At 44.2% G+C, this 26,057-nt stretch overlaps 1 protein-coding gene across 1 annotated transcript in view; it reads left to right on the plus strand.

Moving 5' to 3' along the window:
- Positions 1-26,057, plus strand: part of LOC139223940 (receptor tyrosine-protein kinase erbB-4-like) — an 81,370-nt gene that overhangs the window by 50,795 nt on the left and 4,518 nt on the right. The window contains exons 17-21 of the mRNA XM_070855944.1: positions 277-375; positions 4,128-4,313; positions 20,531-20,686; positions 22,721-22,796; positions 23,059-23,205. Coding sequence (XP_070712045.1) covers positions 277-375; positions 4,128-4,313; positions 20,531-20,686; positions 22,721-22,796; positions 23,059-23,205 — 664 coding nt within the window. The remainder of the gene's footprint in view (positions 1-276; positions 376-4,127; positions 4,314-20,530; positions 20,687-22,720; positions 22,797-23,058; positions 23,206-26,057) is intronic.

Below are 26,057 nucleotides of genomic sequence, written 5' to 3' on the forward strand. Positions count from 1 at the left end.
CTATGACCCAGAGCTCTTTGCTCGCAGCAGGTAGTCCCATTTAGGCACCATACAGTTCATCCAGCTCACTCATAACCAGCCTTTAGGCTTCATGATAGCAGGCATTACGCACAGGGAGCCTTATTTAACAACAAAGACCAGATCATGAGAGCAGAGATTTGCTCTCAGACCTGCTGAGGAAGACCCAGGCAGACCCCCGTCAAAGTCATCGGAGCCCCGGCTGGTGGTTGTTATTGACAGAGCAGTGCGTTTATGGTGATTGCTTGTATATTTCAGGGCATCTGGGTCCCAGAAGGCGAGACGGTGAAGATCCCTGTGGCTATTAAAATCCTCAACGAGACCACCGGTCCTAAAGCCAACGTGGAGTTCATGGACGTGAGTGTTTATATCAAATTTGTGTCTACTAGCGCCTGTGTGCATTCATGTTTGTGTGCCTAAGCCGTAAAGCCTTAGCCTTGTCAGAGAGATGGCCGAGCCTGCCGCTTTGTGGAATTGTGCATTCGGCGGTAAATTCTTATGAGAGTACCATCTCAGTCAGAGCCAGTAATAAAGTGAATTCCACTAGGCTGTACAGCCAGACATGTATTGAACGAGACTCTATTAAAAAACAGCACTTGTTTATGAGATATGGCTTTATTGGAATCCAGGAGTGATGGAGGGGAGACGAAGAGGAGGAAGGGAGCAAGCTGGGGAGTTTCTAATTCTTCCCACCTTATCTTTGTCACCTTCCCCTCTTTGTCTTCCTTTTCACACACTCAGACGCCAATTTTTTACTTATCACTAGCTTTTGCACCTCACTTGCGCGTGACTCCGTCTTTCCTTTTTCCCTTTTTTTTTTTTTACACAAACCAAAACCAAACTGTGTAACAGCTCCTGCACAATGTTTTCTTGTCTGAGTAAAAACGTCATTGTTGTTGTTAAGATTATAGGCCAGGGCCACAAGAGAGAGAGTGCTGCACATGTGCAGTAAGGCTGCACGACACAGAAGTGGGCCAAAGCAAACCAAAAAGAGAGAAAAGTGTTTGGGCTTGTACGCTGGATGAGTAACTTTGATTTAGAATGAGTCAGTTCTCATGATACATCTATGATCTTTCTACATAAGCATTAGCTAACCAGTGTGACTGTCCTATGTCAGGGACTACTTGCAAAAGGTGAGCAAAAAGGCCTTACTATAGGCAGGGAATTGCTGTCATGTGACAACCAGTCAGCTGTTAACCACAGAGCTGATTTTCCTCCTTCTGTATTCCCCCATAAGAGGAGAAACATGCAGGACCTTTCCCGTTCTGCCCATTTTTTTTTTCCTCTCCTCATCTATCCCTGCATCTTCCCTCCCTCCTCCTCCTCCTCCTCCTTTCCCCGTCTTCCTCCTTCCCTGTTTCTCCCAGCGGGAGTCTCTGTCCATCCAGAGCCAATATGCTCTGTCTGCCGGCTTGTTAAACAGCAATCTAAAGGCAGGCTCACGCCTCGCCACTGGGAAACTAGCCACTGGAGTGCCAGCTCCAAACACACTCCGAAATCCACACATATAAGCGTGCGCACACACACACACACACACACACACACACACACATAACCAGACAGTGCACACTTTGCAACAAATGGCTCCCCAGGTGGCGGCCTTACATGTGGGAGCTGCAGGGTGATTTGCTTATGTTGGCAAATATGTGAATTTGAGTGAGTTGATTATTTGACATGGAAATGCAAAGGCCTAATAACGCACTAATTCAGTCTTTTGGCGCATACACACATGCGCTTTGACACACACACACACGCTGGAACATACACCAGTTTCACAGGGCTCTGCCAGTCTGTCGTGTGTGTGTGTGTGTCTGTGTGAGGGAAAGTGAGCAAGTGAACTAGATGGGAAAGGGAGGTCAGCTGGCAGTAATGGAGGTCAGCGCTCAGGGAGATGAGAGAGAAACCAAAAAACACACACACACACACACACACACAAGTTCTCATAATGTTCACACAGAGAGTAGAAAGCAAGAGCAAGAGTTTAGCCCGACATAGTTTACGACTCCCGGGTCTTTTGGGATCACAGAGTGAGAATAAAAGCACTCCTCTTTCCGCACACATACACACACCAATGGCCTCCTTCGCTTTACCCCCTCCTCCCCTCCCTTCTCTTTTTCTTCCTCTCCTGATCCCGAGGTGTGAGGTATGCCCGGTGCAGAGGTGGCTGGAGCTGTATAATGTTGAGCAGTTAGGGGGGGGACGCAGGTGGTTTTATGAAGTGGAGATGTAGTGCCACTACTTTAGGCCGAGAGGCTCTGTTTAAATCAGGGCACTGATGGTGCCAAAAGCCTCTCTATGGCCTATGGCCCCCCCTCCTGTTTAGAATTAATCTACTCACACCCACACCACTATACTCTCCCTCTGAGCTCATTCTTTAGCATCTAAATTTAAAAAGGCACCTCATCTATCTATCAGCTGCCCCGGGGCCAGGCCTGAATATACACCTCCTCGACCATGTGCTGTGTGCAGAGACGACAAGAGAGAGTGTGTGTGTGTGTGTGTGTGTGTGTGAGTGCGTGTGTCCTTGAGTGCGTGAGCGTGAGTGTTTTTCGAGAGCTGCCAAGTGAGTGTGTCCGCATGTGAGAGGGTGTGAATGAGAGAGAGAGAGAGAGAGCGTGAGGGTGCAATAGGAGACGAGGAGAAGGAGTGAGTGTTTTTTAAGCAATGACTCTGAGTGCAGCTACTGCTCAGGCATAATGCATATACACGCAGGCCACAAGTATCAGCCCTCACCATCCAAACACTTCATCACCACCACACATCCTTCTGCTTGCAGCTCCGCAATAACAATTACCCAACGCCGAGTCCCAACTGTTCAAACCTCTACGTCCATCTGCTGCAAAGAGATGAGAGGGAAGACAGAAAATTCATTTACACGGCAAATCAAACAGGAGAGAAAAATTAAAAGTAGCTCATGAAATCAAACACATAGTGACTGCACATTAGGCAGCGCCAGGCAGAATTAGATATGCACCGCTCACATTGTAGTGTTTTAACTGTCTTGGTGCAACATTTACAGTGAGAACCTCTTTGTGTTTTATACATGTTAAAATATAGATGAAAAAGGCCGAGTTTGTGCAGCTTTGAAGAGGGTTTCTGCAGGATTTTCTCCCACAGTGAGAAAACTCTGTGGACAGATGCTGCGCATGCAGATGTAGTTATCATCCCACAAGTCTTAATTTATGCATCTAACTCCACCTTCAGTAGGAAGTCTTTGGAATACAGTCCAGTATTATCCATGGATAATTAATACATGGACAGACACATCGAATTCACACATTGAAAAACACGACTTGACAAGAAAAAAAAAATCACCAAATACTTCAGTTACAGAGAATAATGTATTTTTTCATGTATTTTTAAATTTTCTCTGATTTTTTTTTTAATTCTAAAATACTGAAAACTTTCACCTCTTTAAGCCTCTATTAACACAAATATATGAGTGGAAATCTTTTGTTGAAGTGCTCAAAACTTGTGTTCAAACTGGTGCCGTAACTTCAGCTCGTATCATCCGTACGAAAGGTTAAAAACCGTGAAGAAAATATCTGGTTCTTGTTCCCGTGCACATGAAAACATAGAGGAGAAGTTAACTCCCACTCCCTGGGTACATTTGGAAAGAAGCTGAAGGTTCAGTGATGTGATGAAGGACAGAAGAAGATTACGGTGTTCAACAACAACATTCAAGCATTTTCATCTGTGCCACTGATTGCCTTGTTTTCCATAGCAACATCCAGTAGAGTCCCTTGTTTCTATGTTAAGTTACGTTGAGGATAAGGAAAATGGGAAATGGGAATACAGAATGGTGGGGGGGGATCACTCCCAGAACCAGCATCCCCTTCTATCTTTAAGTATATCAGAATTCATCATGATGGATTCTGCATGGTGTCAAATCCCATCGGATGTTCATAAGATGATGCTCCTATATATGCCACACTAAAAGCAAATGGAATGGGAATCCAATGAAAATATTCTACAAATCAGTTTTGCACTTCTGCTGCAAATATCCCAAGCAGCAGAACTGTTTTGATCAGAGTATTTCTGTACTTCCCAGCCATGAAATGCAACAGCCTTCTTAGTCCATCTTTTTCCTTTGCCCCCCTCTCACCCAGGAGGCCCTGATCATGGCCAGCATGGAACACCCCCACCTGGTGCGCCTGCTGGGCGTCTGCCTGAGCCCCACCATCCAGCTGGTCACCCAGCTCATGCCCCACGGCTGCCTCCTCGACTACGTGCACGAGCACAAGGACAACATTGGATCGCAGCTGCTGCTCAACTGGTGTGTCCAAATCGCCAAGGTAAGTGGCTCCAACCAGGTCAGAAGAGGATGGCATCTGGTGACGCTGCAGCATTTGTGAGTGTGTTACTGTAGCGTTGGCAGGTGTGAGCATAGTTCGATTTCATGGGTTTGTGTCCATGTTGGAAGGTGACATGTGGCAGCTTGCCAAGTGCAGTGTCAACCCAAACAAGCTCAGTTTTTTTTTTGCAAAAACATGGTTTTATTTCACGTTCCAAATGCTTATTTGAACAGCTTGCAAAACAGTTTTGAACTGCTTTCACAATGCCCCTGATCCATCTGACCTTTCAGTTTGTCATTTTAACTGCAAATCCATGCCTTTGGGTCCATCGGTGTCGACTTTTTACTATAAATCTCTTCCAGTTTCACCCCTGTTGGTCCTAATTACCCTCACTGCTTGACACCGATCGTTTCCACAACCCTTCACAATGACTTGATGAGCCACTGACATTGTTAAGCAGCAGATAAGCCGATTTTGCCTTGAACTCTGTCTTAGAAGCATATCAACAGGAGTTACTCCCTCAAGAAACGAGTGACGTCACGAGAAATAACAAATTCAAGACCCCTTCTCTGTTACTTATACAAAATCTGCATTGAAACAGCAGCAAGAATTGAAATAGTGTGTGTGTACTTTTGCTTACTCAAAGAACATTTGTTTTTTTGTTTGCAAATTAAGTCAGTGCAGTCAGAATGCTTGATGGCGCAACTGCTGGGTAAGATTTAACTTCTCCGAGTTATATCTCTGTGAAGGCAGTGGGGTGCAAGGCTGCTATTACATGCTGTGCAGGCAGACATCTGCTGTGATACAGAGGCATCCCCCATCAGCTCTGGAGGCAGTAGCAGCGAAAAGATGATCTGACAAAAGGCTGATTTACTGCTGGCTCAAGACAACAACCGCTAATATTTTTACAAGAGTTGATTTTGTGCTATCCACATTTGGCAGTTTGCTAATGCGTGTTCTAAAGACGTGTGGTTCCACTCATTGAGGTTTAAGCGTCCAGTGCTGATATGCCTCCTAGAAGTTATATAATTAAGATTGCAGTGAGTTATTTCACTTGGTCAGGCCAGATACTCTTGTGTGGATGTGTGGCCCTTTTCTGCAGGCCACAATTCAGGATAAGCTGAGCAATTGTAGCATTAATCAAAGTGGCAGCAATCAAACATTCATGTTTTTCCCAATGGCACAGTTTCATATTAACCAGTCATGGCCATTGCCGCTGTTAATACAGAGATGACGTTGCTTCCCATATGTCATTCTACATACCTACTGGAGCAAATTGAATAGCCACCGGATATGACAGGATGCTAAGTGTAACAGCAGCCAAGTGTCTGGACCCTGTGATAATTGCAGCTAAGTGACACTAAAATTACACAGAAATTAGCCATAGTTCTCCCTGTCACATATAAAGAGACCGGAAATAAAGCAGCTCCATCTGATTCCAGACAAACCACTAAATGATGTGTGTGTGTGTGTGTGTGTGTGAGGCAGCTGTGATGTGATCTGGGCGAGGGGTGTGCACGTGAGTCACGTGTTGTATTTGCGCTGCTTTATCGAAAGTCAGTCAGTGATGGTGCTATACTTTTTGCTAAATCTTGCTAAACTGCTGATGTTGCAGCTAAAGTGTAAGAGGAGTCCTTTTGGCATTTTTACCACTAGATTTTCATGTAGCACAGGAAAACCAAGACAGATGGGAGTCGTGATTTTGCCAACGGAGATAAACGGAAATGGCCTATTGTTATGTAAATTTGTTTGGATTATTATATCCTGATATGGACACTGGAAATCCAAAGTGTGCTTATATTCCCTCACAACAGACACATTTTTAATTGGAAGGAACCGTTGATTTATTCAGTTGAGGGTTTTGATATTGATTTGCTTTCTGAGGTATATTTCTTGATGCTTTTTGCCAAAGGAAATAAAAACATATACCCACTCAATAGCATTAGACAACCAAGATAGTTGGTTCACATGGAGGTCATGGAGGCTTCATTTGGATCTTTTCTCCCCACCTGATAAATAGGTTTCCTTTAATTGTTTATAACCAGTTGTCAATGCCATTAGTTTGCTTACAAACCAGCAATGCTGCCAGGGAAAGACAGCAAACCCATAAATGGCATATTCATGAATGACCTTCAGTGTGGTGCTTGGCAACTCTTTCACAGACCATTATTCAGATCGTTCCCTCTTTCTGAAGGACTCCTTTATTGGAACCGATTGGTCCTGGTTATCGTTAAAGGTGCTATATCACCTTGTTTCATCTTTCTGAGTCCGTGATGAGAGCTTTGGTTTCATGGGGCGGCGGGCGGGGGGGGGTGACTGGGCTGGCGTGGGAGGTCTTAACCCCTTTGGTACCCCGTGATGGATGATTCCCAAGAGCTACAGGAACGGGTTACTTAAGCAGGTACTTATTGCAGTAATTGGATTCGATTTCACCTGTGGCGACGGCGGGGGAGTGAGGGGGTTCTGTAAGTGAGGACGAGCAAGACACATCACATCTGTCCTCCACTGACACAGCACAGTGGGATTCAATTCGGTAAATATGTTGACTGTGATTGATTACAAGAATGCCAATTCATTTGTGTGACTTCTCGATGGCGAATGCAGATGAAGGAGCTTAACCGATTGATTGGAAATCATAGACTGATAATTTGTTTTTATTGAGTGAATTAGGGAATCAATTTAGTGGAATCAATAGAGTTTCTTGTGTATTAGCCGTTGGATGACCTGACCTTTCCTTTACCGGCGCCATTTCTGCCACCAACAAATAGAAGCCATGTTTAGACCCTCACCACCTTAAGATTACATGTGTAATGTCAATATCTTAGAGTATCACTTTAATTGCTCTGTTTGTTTTAGAATAAAGTGTCTATCACAGTAATGTGTATGTATGCAAAATATATATATATATGATTATATAACAGACCCTTATGATACTAGATTAATTTCATTCTCTGCTATTTCTTTGCTCTTTCAGAGAAAAACACATTAAACAGAGAACAGGTTAGTCAAGGTTGTGTTGGGAGTGATTCCAGAGCTAAGAGCTATGTCACTAGGATTGCTGCAAACTAAACTGATCTAAAGAGTCTCTCTCTACTAAAACTCCTCGTGAATCAATTTGAGTTTCTGGGATTCCACTCTTTACAGATGCAGGTGAGTGTTCCCAGTTACAGCAGGGAGTCTATTTAACAGTATGTGTTTTCCAGACCACACAGCCCCAGCTCGTGTAGTTGCAATGCTCACACCGTTACAGGCATGTAGCATGGTTCTTCTCTGTTATATTAGCCTCTTGGATCCTCCTCAGAGGCTCTCCATCATATAGCCCCAAGGTATTTTTTTCAAAAAAAAGCCAGACTTCTGCAGTGTGTCCATAAGCACTATCATGTCTTTCCATTTATGTGTGTGTTCTTGTTTTTCTGAGTGTGTCCGATCAGCGTGTGTGTGTGTGTGTGTTTGGGCGTGTGAGCTGAATAAATAACTCACGCCCCCCCCCCTTCTCCGAGTGATCTTTGCACTCTCAAGGTAATGATGGGGAACCTGTCCTCCAGGAGAAAGTGCATCCTTCGGAAGACACACAATTTTCCCGCAAAGGGGAGAATAATTTTCCCCCAGTTCTCAGTTAGCTTTGAAAAGGTTGTTGTTAAGATAGAGGACAGAGCAGCTGGAGAAAAGGTATTAAAGTACAGAGAGACGGGGTGTAAAAAGAAAAGATCTTTACATCTTAAGGCCATGCCATAGGTCCAAGGACTTACTGTGTACTGTTTGGCAACCTTAAACAAGCCAGATGTATTTATCAAAAGCACCTTATACATTATGAGTCCAAGTAGTAGATGACGTTTTTAAGGGTCTTTAAGGAATGTTTTTACTTCTAGTTGCAAAGAGATAGAGGAGAAGATTGATACGACTCTCGTATCATATTAATTTTCTGTTTCGCTAGACTGCAAACACAGACAATCCCTCTGCTCGCCGTGATCATCACTCTCCATCATTCACAACGTGTCAAAGAACGTAAACATCATCAGTTTGCTGTTAATAATTGCGCTCCATAGCCTGTTCAATAGCTAGAGAAGGGAAAAGCATTACTCTTTATCACAAGGAGAACAAAAGAATGCCGCCACAGTTGCTTAAGGATTTATCAGAAGTTGAATAAAATACTAGTGAATGTCCAGAACTGAAGAGTAGATGCATTGCAAAGCCAGAGAAATGATGCCTGAAGTCTGTCCATGCTGCCAAACCATGAACACCAGGCAAAGAGAAACTCTGCTTTCGTATTTCACCACAATGTTGTGGCAACGTGCCAACCGGCCCCCCCACCAACCGCCACAACAACAGCACAAACACCAGCCGTATGTGGGCTCTGACCCGGGCAGGTGACCGCTGCGCCGCAAATTGATTGGCCGAGGCCTGTCGCCAGGCAGTGACTCTTCATCACTGAGTGTTTTGGGCATTGAGATAATGGCCCCCATTAATCTACAGCCACACTCAGGGCTGCCCCACTCTCACCGCCACACACACACACACACACCACACACACACACACACACACACACAGTGACTGACGCTCACATAGCGACACACGCATGAACCTACACACATTATACAGGACACACAGAGGTCTCTATAGATCTGTGGGAATGGCCTCTAATTTATTAGTCTCGGTCTTTTCTTTCCTTTTTTTGTCCCCCTTCCTTTTCTTTTTCTCTCCTTCCTATTTGTCTGTCCTTACCCTTTCAATTTTCTCCCTTTCCTCTCGTCTTGTTTCCTGCCCTTTTCTTTTCTTTCATTACCTCTTTTGCAGTACTTTCCTTTTTTCTTATCTTTCCTTTTCCCCATTCCTTTTGTATCCCATCCTTTCTGTTTCCTCACATCCTTTCCCGTATTGTCCTACCTTTTCCTGTTTCGTTTTATTTCCTCATCTTTCATGTCCTTTTCCTCCTTTTGTTTCATTTCCTCTTCTTTCTTTAACTTTCATTGTGTTTTGTTTCTTTTTTCCTCGTCACTTCCTTTCCTATTCTTCTCTGGTCTTCCCTTCATTCCTTGTCCTTTTCTTTCCTTTCTTCCATTCAGCACCTACAGTTCTGTCTTTTGGCAAATCTGCCCATTTCTCTGTTTCCATGGTGGCCATGTGTTTGGGTTAACAGAGGTAAAAACTTGCCCTACATCTCCTTGTGAGCTACACACACGTGTGTGTGCGCTCGTGTGTGCGCAAGTGTCTGCGTAATTGTAGAAAACAAGGAATCTCTCCAAAAAAAAAACTTTCTTGCCTTTCTGTCTCTTTCTGCATCTCCTCCTTGTCTCCATCTTCTCTTTATCACTCACTAACTGAATCTTTCTCTCCTCCTACTCTCACACCCTCACTCACACATGCACAGAGTATTTTTTCATTAGGTTTTGGATTATTAATGGAATAATTAGGTTTGGGATGTATTTTAATGAACAAATCAATCACTGAATTAAATATGGGATCGGAACTGAGTGTATGCGGGGCTACGGGAGTCTTTTAATTTGGCTCCCCTCTCCTTACACTTTCCCTCTCTCTGTCTTCCTTTCACAGTCACTCTCCTCAGGCTCAGTATAATGAAAGTAGAATAGATTCAGCAAGTCGCTGTCCCGCTGTTGAAATGATTGGTTTTGGCACTGAAACCTTGGCTAGACGAGGGTCTTGATTGGTTTTTGGGGGGACGGAGGTGGGATGACTGTGGGACGCTCGGGCCTTCGGTTGGTGAGCGGCGAGGGAGTGGATAGGATTCGTATAAACATACCCACCGGCTGACTCCTAGAGTGACATTAGCACAACATGCCCTGAAGGAAAACCCTCCAGTCAGAGTAGCGCTCTGCTGTCATGGCGGCTCTGGACGCCGTTTTACAGATTGACAGTGCTAATGATGGCGCTGAACGATGACCTTAAATAATTTCTCCAAGGCGAGCTAGGTACTGTACTACGGGATGGTAAAATATGCATGGAAACACGTGTGCACAAGCAGTATACTTTCAGCCATGTGTACGGAAACCTGAGCAGATACAGAGGCAAGGCTGCAATGCCTGTACACACTCACATGAACACACACACACACACACACACACACACAAGGTATTTCTTTCTGGCCAAATCAGCAGACTTCTCCACCACTGCTTACTCAGGGAAAGGAAAAGTAAAATCTGGGGACTTTTAAATTTGGCTCCTGATCTTTGGCCCCATATGTGTGCATTCATGTGTGCCAGTGTGTGTTAGTGTTCTTATGTGTATGGTCCCACATCAGAGTGTGTGTGTGTGTGTGTGTGTTTGGATTTGCATCCTGCGGTGGCTCCCTGGAGATGCCACCCGATGGCAGGAGATCCAATCTGGTCAAGCTTAGTGCGGAGCCCTCTGTGTCATTCACTTCCCTGCAACCGCCGCTCTGTGCTGAGCAAACACATCTCATCCGTGCTCATTAACCAACCCCTTAACACCGCTTCCTCCTCCTGCTCTATCTCTTTCCATCCCTCCCTCCCCCCCCCCAGCTCATATCTTCATCTCTCATCTCCTCCTCCCTCACTGGAGTATGGATTCCAGTCTTTGCTTTGAGTCAAATCACCTCCCCTCCTGTGTTCTGTGTTCTATCATGTCATCGCATCTCAATAAGTGGAACGTCTCAATGGCATGCAACATGCTCATGCGGGCCTGGATGTGTGTGTTTAGACATTTACACTGCTGCTGGAATCGCCCTGAGTTTCTGGTTTTCCCCTCCTGTGTCATAGACCTAATGTTTGCCTGCCAAATACTGGAAAGCTTTTCATTTCTAGAACGTCTACCAGGTCGTCCATATGGACATGCAGTCCTGAAACTGTTTAAACACCATGCCATCCTATCGACCTATTGTATATGAATATGTCAAGCAAATACTAGCTTAGAGGAAAATAGTAAAAATCGCTGCTGAATACATGCTAAGTACTGTGCTGCTGATGATGATTATGATTTCAGTTCACACACCATAGCTAAAGTATATTTACTACAAGCGAAAGAAGTCTACGTGCACTGGTTTTGCCATCTTTAATTTCACATGGTGGCCACGTCATTGCAGCACAGCATCAGATTTCCGTATATGAACAGAGCTGATATCAGTAATGAATTCACAATTGAGCAGTGGGCTTTTCTGTGTGAACATCACTTCAGTTTCTCTCTCAGTGCTCCTTGTCTTACCCAAAGGACTTATTTTTTTTCTCCAGCACATTGTTCCATGTATAGATTGGCCTCATGCATCTTGAAAGTCTCTCTTTATCCCCCCGTTGAACACACTATAGCCAACTGCTTGGCAGGGCCTCCTAAAGAAGCACCTTCGGTATACTCAGAAAGCCCCAAGAGATGCGTATATGTGTACATGCAATATACATGTGAGAAGACCAGTAATGACTGTATATGTATTTTTACACATGAAAGATTTCATAGAAGAATGGTGTGAGTGAGTTTTCCTTCTGAATTAAAAAAAGAATGCATATTTAATTTTCATGTGATTTTTAAGGCGGCACACTGCAACTCAGATGCCAGCTAGCATCACATAAAAGGTGTTAGCAATTAACTGTAGAGTGATGACAACATTCTGCTGTGCACCGAAAGGCAATTATAATCATGAACTAAGGAGAAACATGACCCCTGTCAAACGTCTGTTTGAATCCCTGTTAACAGCTGATGAGCAAACGTGATGCAGCCCGGAGGTGAAACACATCACTGACACGTCGAGCATGTGTGGAAAATCAAACGCATGTCAAGTGTGACGTGTGTTAGAGAACGTCAGATGCATGGTTCCAATGTATGGATTGATGGAAATGGGCTGATTAAGTGTGTCATGGCGCTGTTGTGGAAAGTCAAATAAGCAAAGTAGCCTGTTCCAAGCTGACGGTACCCACATTTATCAGGCTTCGAGTCTAATTCATCACATCTTAATTTGTCCACTATACTTGAGTGTGATCTACAATCGCAACTCGAGGTCTTCTTACGAGCCGTGTCCAGTGTTTTTAACAGCCCTCTTTGGCAGATGAAGTTTGAGTTTCAAAAGAGTTTTCAATGGCAAGCAGCAGTGATATATAGAAAATGATTGATGCGTTCGTTGCCACTGGATGCATTCAGTTTCTTTTTTCCAGTCAACATTCTCTACTAAAGTCAGAGTGAGTTTAATACTGTCAGAAGACTATATGCTAGTGAGCCATATGCAGCACTTCATTTCCCAGGGGCTTCATTAATAATGTAGTCCCACAATTCTTTGCGTCCCAGAGCCAGTCGGAAAGCACGTCCCGCTGTGATTACCAAACAGTGCGACCCATAATACTGTCCTACATCGTGAAAAACAAAACAAAACCAACTGATGTGCACCCCGAGCACCCCCCCCCCCCTTCAATGCAAACATTGGCAGACTCCTCCACGCAGACACAGTCCCCAGGAGTACGTACACGTCCCTGCTGATGCAACAAAATGAGGAAAGGGGGCGGAGAGGGAGATCCAGGAGGATGACTAGGAGGTGATGAGGAAAGCGGGCGGCGAGGAGATAAGCCCCCCGAGTCTTTCTAATTATCTGTAAGGATCAGCAGTGCTCAAGGATGCATAAGGGGAGGGATTTGACTGCCAGATCCGCTGGGTAGGGAGGCCTGATTGGATCGGTCACCTCTCTCCACACACACCCATTACTCAGGACGCCTGGAGCCGAGGCTCATTAGACACAGGCATATGCATGCATATGAGCAGCGGCGGAGGGAAATTCACAGGGATTTTCCTGCGACTCCTCGTGACCCCATGACTATAAACTTTCTTTCTTTCTATTATCAAATCCCAACATTGTCATTTTTATTAAAACAACAAATTATTCCGCCAGGTTTTGGTCCAAATCAATTTAGTGCAATCAGATTTTCATTTTCTCAATAGCGGCAGCTGTTTTACAAACAACCAAGAGGGATATAATAGCATTTCGTTACTTGCATGATTTTATTATTGTCCCTCATGTACATGCGGATACATGTGTTTTCACGTGTGTGTGTTTGTGTCAAAAGAACAATTTGTCCCCCTACATATCAGAAGAAGCCAGCAGGCAGGTCAAATCAAGGGATATCTGACAGATTCTCACCGCGATAATTATCCGCTGTGATTAAAAATGATAACTTCTCAGTGTCACAGCAAGTAGCAGACAAATTATAGGCATTACAGTGAGGGTTGAATGCTGCGATGAGTGTATTGCCTGATGCTCAGTTGATTCAAATAAGGATCAGATTCCTCCCTCTCCATTTTTCTCCTCCTCCCCCCCTGTTCAGTCTCACCTGTCGAACTGTTGATGAAACCTGTCATTACTGTCCTCATGGCTGCCCGGCGGCCATCTTCAGCATCGCGGGATCTCACTTGAGCACCGTTAATTGATGCCTGCATTGCGTCGTCACTCAGCAGGCACATTTAGCTGCGTCACTGCAAATGTCATCTTTTGTTGTGGTTAATTATTGACCTGACGGCAAGAGCATTTTCTTTTGTATTGAGAGAATAACTTTTAGGGATCTGCAACTTTGTATCGCCGTCTTTACCCAGACGGGAAATTGTCTCGCTGATCAAAAGTTGTCGTTTTCCTCTTTTTAATTCCACTGCAGCAGCCAAAAAAATTATTGACATTTGCTCATGTAAATTTGCCAGCAGTGGTCTTTTATTGCCTGCACAGTGACATTTTGGAAGGATCTCTCTGTCCCACAGGGGGGTTGAGATCATGGCGACAGAGCTTAGATTATTTTACATTTGGTTCCCTCTCTTGAGGTGGAGGTAATTAAGAATGGATGCAGGAAGACTTCAAGCACAGAAAAGTCCCGACATTGTTCTTAGGCTCCACTCCCACTGAGGGAATTTCACCCTCTCTTGCTCCCACATGCTTTATTCCACCGCACAACCCCACGTGCACAGGGATGCACACACACACACCAATAAACACACCCAGCTCAGGTTGATAGATAGGTGCATTTCTTTCCTGCACTGTGGTTCCAGAACGGCTGAATGCGAAGTAAATGGGCCTGCACTCCGACTGCTGCACCACCGCTGAGCTGTCGTTATATATGTCACGTTATGTCACGTTCACCGGGATCGTTCATTAACCATCCGGCGATGCAGATTGAGGCTTATTGGTTTAAGTGGAGATGTGCAAGCATATTATCTGAGCTTCCTTTTTTCGCATGTACATTTCCATCAATGTAGAATTGACTAAATATTTCAGAATAACATTTGAATTTGTTACGCGCTCATGTGAATATACACATGAATAAAGAGGGGTGCATCTCATTTCTGCTGTTTTTTTGTTTTTTTTCTGATGCACACAAACACACACACACACAAGACAAACACACAGAGGACTGCCAGCTCTGTGGGAATGCCTCCCATTCTATCTCCCGAGCAGCACACAGCGCATGACGGACGACCACCTGCACCACCTGAGCGGGCCCATTGTGCACGCTCCTTATCGCACTGGTCCCAGTTCTCGGCGTGTGGACAGTCCCATATTGCTCGCATTGTCGCTGTCTCTTCACCCACTCGGTTGGGCGGTGGGGTTTGCAGCGGCAGGAGACATGGGGGGGGTGGGGGCGCACCACATGCTGCGCTCTTATCGCTCCCACCGGAAGCAGGCGCCTCACCCTTTTGGTTCCTGTAAGAAAGTGAGCACCCTGCCTTTTTTCCCCAGCTTTTCTTCACGTTAAGTCCCAAATAAACAGTTACTCATGGAGACTGTAAAAGCCAATAGTTGTATCATTAGAACTATTTAACAGCGCTGATGGTTCCCACTGCTCCTTTAAAAAGCATGTTGCCTAGCAGCACATATGAAAAAGTCACGCTAAATGCATTCTGCTACTTTTTCACACGGGTGTATAGCTCGTGTTGGTGATATCTCAGACAAATACTGGATCTGCTGAAGACCTGTGTTGAATTTATTACCTGCTGTACTCCATCATGTCCATCCTCTTCTTCTTCCACTTACCCTCCAACTGCTTTCCTTTATACCCAGCATCTTTTATTCCACAGCATCTTTCTCTCCTGCTGAGGTGGACTGCTCCCTGCAGCTCCACACTACTCCACTCTTTTTTTTGTTTTTTTTTTTCATGCCTGGTTTCATCCTCTTGTTTTCCTCCATTACTGAAAACTCAGATCTTTAGTCCTCTTTTCTTCCTGCTAGAGAGAAGGTACGACTGGGTCGCAGACCAGCCATGACCTGGTCTGATGCGTGCTTTGAAAAACTTTTAGCCTCAGTAAACAACTCAGGACTCTGCAGAGATGAAAAAGACCTTCTGTGTTGTTTAAAAATGAGATTTTATCCTGCCTGGGAGCCAGGGCTGGGGCACGGGAGGATAAACTATAAAGAGTAACTATTCACAACAAACCTCATCCTAGTTCAGTATCATAATCAGTCTTTTGTTTCGGTAGCCCAGAGCAACAGAGCAGGGAGGTGGTAAACAGTGTAAATGAGTAAAGTGAACTATGAGGTGGATGTGCACACAACATTAACAAGTATATTTGATGAAGGGTTTATTAAACCTGTCAGTGCTCTTTAGTGGACAAACTACTTACATAATGAGACTCACTAGTTACATATTATTGGCATTTCTTCATCAATTATTCACAAGCTAACAGACTAACACAGATTGTATCACTCGTGGTAGCATTCACCACCTCTCTGATTAAGCAGTCTATTGTAGGCCTCCTGACTGCTGTCACTAGTTAGTGGTTTTCGCTTCCACATGAAGCTAATTAATCACACTGTAGCAGGTAGTTTAGACCTTACAGTCAAACTGCTGCATCAGGCTGGCACAGCTTCACTTTAATCCTCAGCACAACCGAGCGTTCAAATATTTGGCTGCATTTAAAGTTTAAAAACATGCCGTGAACTCGGCGAGGAAGGGGCAGCCTTCGCCCCAGTGTGGCGGCCGTGGTAGAGGCTCAGGTCGGGTGACGTTCACTAACCTGAACGTAATGAGTACCAAGCCCATTTAATGTCAGTAGTTGTGTTTGTGTTATTTAATTTGAAAAAGTAATTAGTTGGATTACTAGTTAGCACCAAAAGTAGTGTAATTACAGTAACTTTCAACCTTGGAAACCTCTACAGCTCATTCACAAACCGAGAGTGGTGAGTGGCTACTCGTCCTAAAGCACACTCTGACTCCTGCAAAGGTCTTAGCTAAACAGCAATTGAAAAGTTCCATAAAGTGCAATGCTTTTGGCTAAAAAAAAAAAGTTTAAATATTTCACACTGCTATAGTAGCACTTCATGCTCCGAGGGCTGAAAACATGCCCCTATGTCATATGTGATGCGCAACAGTGCTGGTGGGTCCTTAACCTTAATGCTCCAAAGTAGCATGTGGCTCACAAAGCTCCTCCATGTGCTGCGAGAGCTGGGAAAAGCTGCTGGCTAAATAAATGCTTCACAGGACCTTTCATATAGGGTTCAAGTACGCGTTTTCTGGAAGTGGTGGCCTTCACTGAAATGGACAAATTTATTCAAAGCTGCTGCTGTTGTTGACGGTGACCGTTCATCTGGTTCTGACCCCGTTTCAATGTTAACATTAAAATTTTGTTCCACAATTAGAAAGTAAACTTGGCATCCAAGTCACATGTTATGTGTCATTTTGGAGCTTGTGGATTATCAAACTTAATGTCTATCCCGCAACCTGTCAGGATTTTTTATTTAGTTTTCATACAAAAAAACAACGGTTTGGCTTCAATAAAGCAAAAAAAAAAGAAAAATTGTGACTTTTATAGGTACAAGTTCTGTTTCAGTGTAATCAGAAGCTTGTATGCTCACTGCCACCTAACTTTTCTTGTCCAAGTCACTTTCCATGAAGTTGTATGTCACGTTGCGGTTTCACTGGTCGGTCTCAGAGTGTCACAGATTTGAGGATGCACCGCTGATCAGTCCACAAGGGCTGAGGTCTGTCTTGCTGCAAATTGAGGACTGTTGGCGTCTGCAAACCTGCAGACTTACTAAAATAAATTGCATGCAAGCCACAGCTTTGGTTATGCTAATTGTAATATTAGCCTTGTGCATATAGTTATACTTGCTCACATGAATGTGCCGTTAAGGTTCATTGTGCTTGTTAGGAAATTTGAAGGGACCAGAGAAGAAAGAATATATATTTTCCATCTGTTTTTTATTCATAAACACATACATCATCTTTCCTTTAAAGGTCAGACATAAATATATACTTTGAACTTTGAGTGCTGCAGCCAGGTGGAAAGTATGGGGTGGTTCACAACCTTAAATGTAGCTCTTCCTCCCAGACAGAAAGCTCTGGTTTCTCCACAGCAAAATAAGGGCTGAGAGAGCACAAAGTGATTTTGCCCTTTGGGGGGGGCAGGCAGTTACACTGACACATCCATTTAAGCTGTTGTTGCAGTTAGCAGCTTAATTTAGTTTGGACTTTGCACAGACAAAGATTACTTCATCTATAATATGTTAAATGACCATCATGTGTTGGTTTCAGTAATAAACTGAGCCCTACAACTAATCACAGAAGCTCATCTAGAGGTGACAGAGACCATCTCTGCTTGGCACTCTGCACAGCTGAAGGCTCCAGAGCAATAAAAGGATAGAGGTTTTGAACTTTGCTCTGTCAGTGGGCTCTAACAGAGCGCTAATGTTGTTTAATAAACATAGCAGGCTTAATTAGTTCCTCTGTACGTTCTTCTATGATCTACAGTGTACAGGTTGGGTAATCACAAATTATCCAATTCCACTCCCACTTTTTTTTTTAAGGGCCTCAGGACTCTGGGGAATGTAATGCTTAAGCAGTGTTAAAGCGGCGCAATCAGCGGGACCTCCTCGACCTGAAACCGAGGCTGCCCCCACATCCTCCACTGGGACGCTGGTGTTTACCGCCCGGAGTGGCTGAAAATTAATTGGCTCCTTGAGCTGCCGTACATTCCCCCTGTCAGTGCGATGGCCTCCCCTCATTGCCCTGTCACTTTAAGTCGAAGTGTATTAATGGACTGTGTGGACCATTGATTCCTAATTCCTCCCGACGTCGACATCGGGGATAAATATTGCGTGGTGCGGTCTTGGGGCTTATTGTAATCAGCATTGTTATTGATCGCCCCCCCAGAAGTAATCTATTTTAAATACACTTTCAGTAAAAAGGGGGGTGTTTTGGGCCCTGTCCCAGTGACTTTAGGAAAAAGAGGGACACAGGATAAGGAAGTAGGAAGTGTCCCAGACTGGTAGATAAAAAAGACTGAGAGACATTCAAACACAATCTCCAAGAATTCTCGGCGAGATATATCTTGCCTCGGTGTATAGGTGGTCTCTGGGTGGTCTCTGTCAGCCTTCGTGTGTGTGTGTGTGTGTCTCCGTGTCTGTCTCCGCGAGGCCAGCGGATGATGGATGAGGGCTCAGCCAGTGGCGAGCCCGACGTCGGCACTATCGATTTTTCCTCACATTCGTCTGGGAGGAGGCGGTGCAGGGCGGCTCGCTGCGACGAGCATTTTCAACACACTGTGCCCAGGCATGTGCCCCCCCCCCCCCCCCCCCCCCCCCCCACACACACACACACACACACACACACACACACACACACACACACACACACACACACACACATACACATTCATAGACAGTATTTCCACTGTAAGGATTTCAAATGGGCAATGATTCTCTCGCATCAGCGCAGGCGTGGGCCTTGGTTGAAAATGTTCATTGTCTGCTGAATACAATGACTGCCTCCCTCCTCCAACCAAGGTGTTTGTATTGATCCATCTGCAAAGTGGCATCCACTTGTTTAACATCCAGTCTAATGCACTTCAGTTGGCCTAGCCTTGCCTGTCAGCCTGCCTGCTCCTCCGGCTGTTCTGCTCGGCTATGAGCACAGGAGACCGAGAGAGCAAGTGTGTAAGTGTGTGCGAGTGTGTTTGTGCTCGGGAAGGCATGCTGAAACTGCTCCTGCGTACTTAAAAAGAAAATGTGCTGCGTGTGTGTGTGTGGGTGTGTGTACCATTGTATTACACATGTTGTTGGGACATGAATCTGTTTACTTGCCCTCCTTTTAGGGACAAAATGCAAGTCCCCATAATGTAAATCATTCAATTTTAGGGTGATCACTTAAGGTTAGGGTAAGGGGAGGGTTAGGTTTAAGTAAGTCGTGGTTAAGGTCCGGGATATTAATGTAAGTCCAACGAATGTTCTCTGAAGTGATGGAAATGCTTTGCATGTGTGTGCCTGACCACCCTCGCATGGCTGCAAATCACGTTTTGTGTGACTGTCAAGAGCCCTCGCTCCATCCAGCGTATTGAGCGACAAATTAAGGCTGCAAAGAAAAGTTTCTCTCCGTCTGAGGCTTTGTTGTTTTTGCCGTCACTTGCTTTGCTCATTGGGTGTTCATAATCAACGTTAACAAATTGGAAGGACATCCAATGCTCTCCCCGCCTAGCCATCTCTAAAATGGCCTCAATTACAGAGGACATGGCAGCCCGCGCGACAGAGACGTAATCTCAGTTATGACTGAGCAAGTTTGCGTCTGAGGTGGACACGTTACAAGAAGTTTAAACTGTGCTGCGAACACAAGCCAGTGCCTGTTTTATCTTCCAGTTGTGCACTCTTTCAATACGTCCCGTCCCCTGCTTTTACACAATATTACAATAATATCTAGTGGCCACCACTGCTACATTTCAAATCTATGTCTCATCGATTGCCATGCAGGAATGAAGAGATATTGAATGGGCATGCATTGCAGAAATCTTGAGAATTTCTAATAAGGAATTGACTACGCAGTCTCTGAATGCATATTATGATGATATCAGATAAATGCTTCTCAGAAACCTTGCAGCTGAGAGACGTTTTGTGCTCGGAGTTGTGATTCAAGAGGCTGTTCTGCTGTATTTTCCCTTTTCAAAAGTCTGAAGTTTTGACTTTCTGACATCTCTGGAATGCTAAAAAAAACTGCCTGGATGTCATATAAATATAAGACATCTAGGCAGTTTTATATATATATATATATATATATATATATATATATACATATATGAGGCCTCTTATACATGAAGTATGATAATGATGAAAACTGAATCCAAATGTCTGTGTGGGCATGCGGTTAATGATGATGACAGTTATGACAATGATTTTATGTTAGTGCTGACATTTGCCGCATCGATGATCTCAGACTGCTCCTATCATGGCATACAAAATGATAAATGGCTCCATGAGAGGGTGCATCATCATCCCTTGCCTTGTTTTCTCTCTCTCGCTCAGGGGATGATGTACCTGGAGGAGAGGAGGCTGGTCCACAGGGACCTGGCAGCCAGGAATGTGCTGGTGAAGTCGCCCAATCACATCAAGATCACCGACTTCGGCCTGGCGCGGCTTCTGGACGCCGACGAGAAGGAGTACAACGCAGACGGGGGCAAGGTTGGTGTAAGTGGAGGCGTGAGCATATTTTTGTGTGTTCAACACTTACCTGGCTAAGATCAGTTTAACACACAGGACAGCTTCCATCACAAAGTACCTATTTTAAGACTCACATTTCATCCACTTATTATCTTTTTGCATTGATTTTGTATCCTTTATATTTCTTATACGAGTATTTGTTGACTTTTTTTAGAATATGGCCACACTAAGCCAGCCAGCAGGCATTTTTTTCCCCAAAGTGAAAAGCGGAGAAGGTAACCCTGAAAATGCCGGCCTTAAGCGTGTTCACACACTGTGTGGCAGTTTAGTTAAATAAAACAGTTGAGAAGTTCCAGTTAGCTTTCTGTCACCTCTAAATCTCTCTATGATCAAATATATATATATATTATATAAATGTCAGTACAGCCAGTGACACATCACAGCTGTTGTCATTTCCCTGGTTTTATGTTTATATCATGAGACCGATGTCTCACTGCGGGAGCGCAGGAATTCCTTTTGGCCTTTATTGGTCACATTTATAACTTTGGATCAAATGGCTATTTTCTGCTTGCTCAGTGTCCTGGCAGCAGAAACTGAAAAATATGTAAATGACAACAGCTAAATCATGAATGTGTCTGCACTCGAACACAGTAGAGGTGAAGATGGAGACTAAGAGGACAGAATAACCAGACTATGTTGGTTCCTCCTTACACGATGCATAATGTTCTCCTTAAATGACCCACAAGGGCAGACGGAGAGGCAGAGACTTTTTTTCTCCTGAGCATGAACACGTGTAAACAACATTTTCGAGTATCGCCAGCTTCGTGTGGATTTTTGCTTTGTGAATAATTGAGGTGAACCACATCACAAACAAAAACAGAGAGGAATGTCTGCATGAATGTATCCAATTTCAGAGCTGTGAAACCCTTTTGGTCAGACGGCGTGTGGTGAACTTGGGTAAAAAAAAAAACAATTAAGAAGCACTTCATCCAAACAAATAATGCAGCCACAGTTCCAATCAGTTTGTTTTGTTCGGGGACTCAGACTACATTAATCAGAAGCCCCTTCTCTTCTCCTCGCTTGAGACTTCTATGCAAATTGTCCTGATCAACTCCCATTATTAAATTGGCTTGTTCACGGCTGCATCTATTCAGCTGGAGGCCTGAGGGTAGCCACTGCATCTTGAGTTGGATTTCGAGCTGTTATCTGTGGGCAAATAAATAAGAATATTATTTTTGATTTTTTTTTTTCCCTATAAGTTTGTATTTTCATAAAGCAGACAAGGTGAGTTTGATGAAACCATCCGAGTGGCTGCCTCCATGTCGCTTTTCACCGAAGCCTTGAGAAATGAGAGCTATTGTCAGCGGATCTACATGTATGCCATAAAAATAGACGCGCCGTGAGAGATAAATCAACAGGGATGAAAGTGGGAGGCGGTGTACCGCATTTCCAACCTGAAGCATTTCATTTCCCCTCTTCCTGTTCATTTCCCAAGCGTGTGTGTGTGTGTGTGTCAGGCTCCCACGCAAAGGGAGGGGCTGTGTTTTAAATGGCCGCTGCGTGTACACGATTGTGCATATGTGCGTTCACATGCATAAGGCCAGATAATTGCCTTGTTCAGTGAGCTCTAAGGCTGAAACCCCCCCCTCCTCAGTCAATATGGAGATCATATGGCAGTTAGGATATGGCAATGTGTGCCGTTGTCCTTGTCATGAATGTCAAAGGGCCTGTTATTAGTATATCACACACTGCCTGCTCTAAGCCCACAGGATACAGAGATAATGTGAGACAAATGGCCAATACAATCTCATTTAGTATCTTAAAAGGCATGCTGACTATCAATGATCCCTGGGTTAGGCTGAAGCCAATCAATCACAGCGCTTGAGTAATACTTAGCAAAACAAAACTATGGTTTAAAAGATTGAGCAGCAAAATAGCATAATTGAAAAAGTGTCAATCCATGTGAAAATAAATACAATAGATGTGAAGTTTATGATTCAGTGTTTTTGTCTTTTTTTTTCTGGTTGTTTCATCATAAAATCCGTCTCTCCTCAGATGCCCATTAAATGGATGGCTCTAGAATGCATCCACTACAGGAAGTTCACCCATCAGAGTGACGTCTGGAGTTATGGTGGGTGTGAAATGTGTTGTTGATCATCTGTAAGTGCAGACGTCACTGCACCTTATGCTCATACCTGGGGGAGGAGAGAAATCAATGAGCTGAAATCCTGTTTCCTCTATTTGCATTTTCCCGCTTCCCTTATCTGTCGGCTTATCTTGTGCTCTGTTGTTCTCTGGCTCTCTGTCTCATCTCTTCCCGTCTTGTTCTCTCTTTCTTCTTTTGTTTCCCTTCATGCCGTGCCTGCCTACCCTACTGCCTCCACAACGTCCAGGAGTGACCATCTGGGAGCTGATGACATTCGGAGGCAAACCGTACGACGGCATCCCCACGAGGGAAATCCCAGACATTCTGGAGAAAGGGGAGCGTCTGCCTCAGCCGCCCATTTGCACCATAGATGTCTACATGGTCATGGTCAAGTGTAAGGAAGCACGCACAGACACGGTTACAAATGCTCAAACCAAAAACAGTAACCCACATACTGTACATACACTCCCAAACAAACAGGTAGATACAAAATATGGATTATAGGAGGTAAGCAGCACCTAATTGGGACTCAGGTGTATTTCTACAGTCTTGAAGGAACTTCCTTAAATCTTTGAAGTTTCTGCTTCCAGCCAATAAATAGCCCAGCGCATTAGTGCCAACTATTGCTTTAACTGAGAAACACATTTCAGATAAAATAACCAGATGTGAATTAATCCAGTGAGTTAAATACCTGAAAAAGAATTTATATAAACAGCTCCAGTCATTGATTTAAGACACTGCCTGCAATATTCTACTACTTAAAGGGATAGTTACCTCAGTATAAACAGAATAGCAAAGTCTTTGACAATTAAATCTTCTCAGGGTCTATATAATCAGATTGTACAGCTATAGTATGCACCACCAAATTATTCTTATATTTAAAAAAAAACTTGTGACAGGTTTCTAAACATAACGTTGTCTCCTCCACAAGTGGCAGCATTAAAGACAATGTTGCAGCACTCCCAACACAGTGAGTTTTGTGGCGCACATAATCTTATTTTCATTTTTAAATCATGTTTATACACTGCTGCAACTCAGTTTCAGGTGTCACAGATGAGTTGCAGTTTAATAAAAAAGGATTCCTGTTTTTAATATTCATCTGGTAAGGTGTTATTTGAGCTCCGGGGCTTCGAATCAAGGCTGGAAGAGAAGTTGATATGTAAAGAGGGGAGATGAAAAAACAAGTCAGAGGAAAAGAGATGTTGCCACGAAACTAATGAGATGCTGGTTCCTGGTCTGCAACATGCAAGCTCGTCCCCACGAGGGACTCTGCCCGCATCCTTGTTCTTGTCATCTTCCATCTGGACTGCCACACCTCCCTCTCAGCCCACCTACCCCAACTCCCGCTCCGGCCCAGCTCAGCCAAAAAACCCGCCTTCTCTTCATCCTCACCAAATTCTCCCATCTTGCACTCCTTCCCCTGGCTGGATTCAGAACCCTGGTGCTGGTGTACACGTCTGCAGAGGGATACAACCTCACATATTTCCAGGAAACGGTCCAGACACGCACGCCAATCTGAGCAATGAAATCTGCCAGTTATCGGCTGTTTGGCTATCCTTTTCCTCGCACCAATCTGGTCACCGCTCCACCCTGCCTGAACCCGACTATGGTCGACTGACTTTTCTGTCACTCCCTGTCTTCTGGTGGTGGCTGAAAATCTCATAGAAATTACCTCACATCAACTTCTCCCCACTTACTTCCCCCCCCCCCTACTATTACCGTTCTTAGTTCTGTCTTTTTTAATTATCTAATCTTTTTTGTTGCACAAATATTGTATCTGCAGCATGAATGTGCTTCTCATTATTGTTCGCTTGTAGCTCTATGAATTTAAACTCACTCTGCTGTTGCACTGCTGATTCGCTCTGGATGAGGACACAGCTGAGTGCTTAAAATGCCAAATGTGTTCCAAGAGAACGATGTGATTCAGCTTGGAGCGCGATATCAAAACATATTCCCATGACAAAAATGTTACTCCAACAGAAATGTCATAATATCTAATTGTTTTTTTTCCAAATGAAAAATGACTGCCAATGGCTCTTGACAGCACAGAAGCAAACCAGTAAAGCCTTGTAGCCATTTAGTTTAATAACAATGCCTACTGATTTCTGTCTTTCCTCCTGGAGGAGCACGCAGTCATAATTCATCAGTGATCTTTAGTCCGCATATCTGATATGTATATCTGTACGTCGTGTTACATTTCCATGTTGCTGTCAGTTTTATCCACCACTAAGTCGAACTATTCTTAATATTACCAAGTGTTACCTACAGTTCAACGCAACAACGCCCTGAAAAACACACACACGTCTTCAAACACACAAAATCAATTGAAGTCAGGTGAGCGTTACTGCAGTGATCAGAAATAGCCAAAAGAAGGTCAAGCTAGCAGGGGGTGGGGGGGGGTCATGCTGCCCCATCATAAGCCAGAAGGAAGCTCAGCAATTGGCTGCATTAATTCTAATTACATGTTGACTGAGAGACGCTGTTTGTGACTTGGTGTGCCGTCACACTGCTTGCCTCGCCGCCTCAGCGCCACCCCAATAAAGATGAAATAGAGTTTGATTGCTGGAGTAATTGCACCTCATTTTGGTAATGTGCCTGCGTGGGGCGCTAGAAGTGCAAATTAGATGAATTTGAGTGAAGTGAGGCAGGCGAAATGACATCAGAGTGGGTCAGGGTTTATGTAAGGAGACCTAACTGTAGACTGAGTGGTCTTGATGCTTCCGGTAAAGTTTTTATAGAGAGGAAACTGACATTAGACCATCCACCATGCATTCTGAGGACTAACTTTGTCACTATGTTAACTGCCAAATTTGAAATAAAGTGATTGCAATTATATTTTGTTTAGCAATCCATGGACCCCTCTTAGGGCTGCTAGAGGCACCCAGACCCCACTTGAACCACGGCAGCTGTTGAATATGTAATAGGGATGCAGACACACTGAAAACAGTAACTCAGTTTGCTTACTGTCTAATCTGAGCTGAGACACCACCTGGCCTCTCACCTGCAGGGGTTTGCTGTATTTACTGCAGACATGGCTTCGGGAGGAGACATCTAGGCCGGAGATCAAAATGAAAAAACACTTTTCTCTACCTTTTTAATAACTTCCTCTGAGTTGCCCTTGAGCAAGGCACTTAGCCCTCAGAATGTATGGAACTATATTAAAGTGAAGACCTTGCTTGCTCAGTCAGTGTCCACTGGATAAATGAAGATTAAAGTTAAAAATGTTCAAGTTGATGCAATTTATTC

The sequence above is a fragment of the Pempheris klunzingeri genome, chromosome 24 (assembly GCF_042242105.1).
Source record: "Pempheris klunzingeri isolate RE-2024b chromosome 24, fPemKlu1.hap1, whole genome shotgun sequence".
Classification (NCBI taxonomy): Eukaryota; Metazoa; Chordata; class Actinopteri; order Acropomatiformes; family Pempheridae; genus Pempheris; species Pempheris klunzingeri.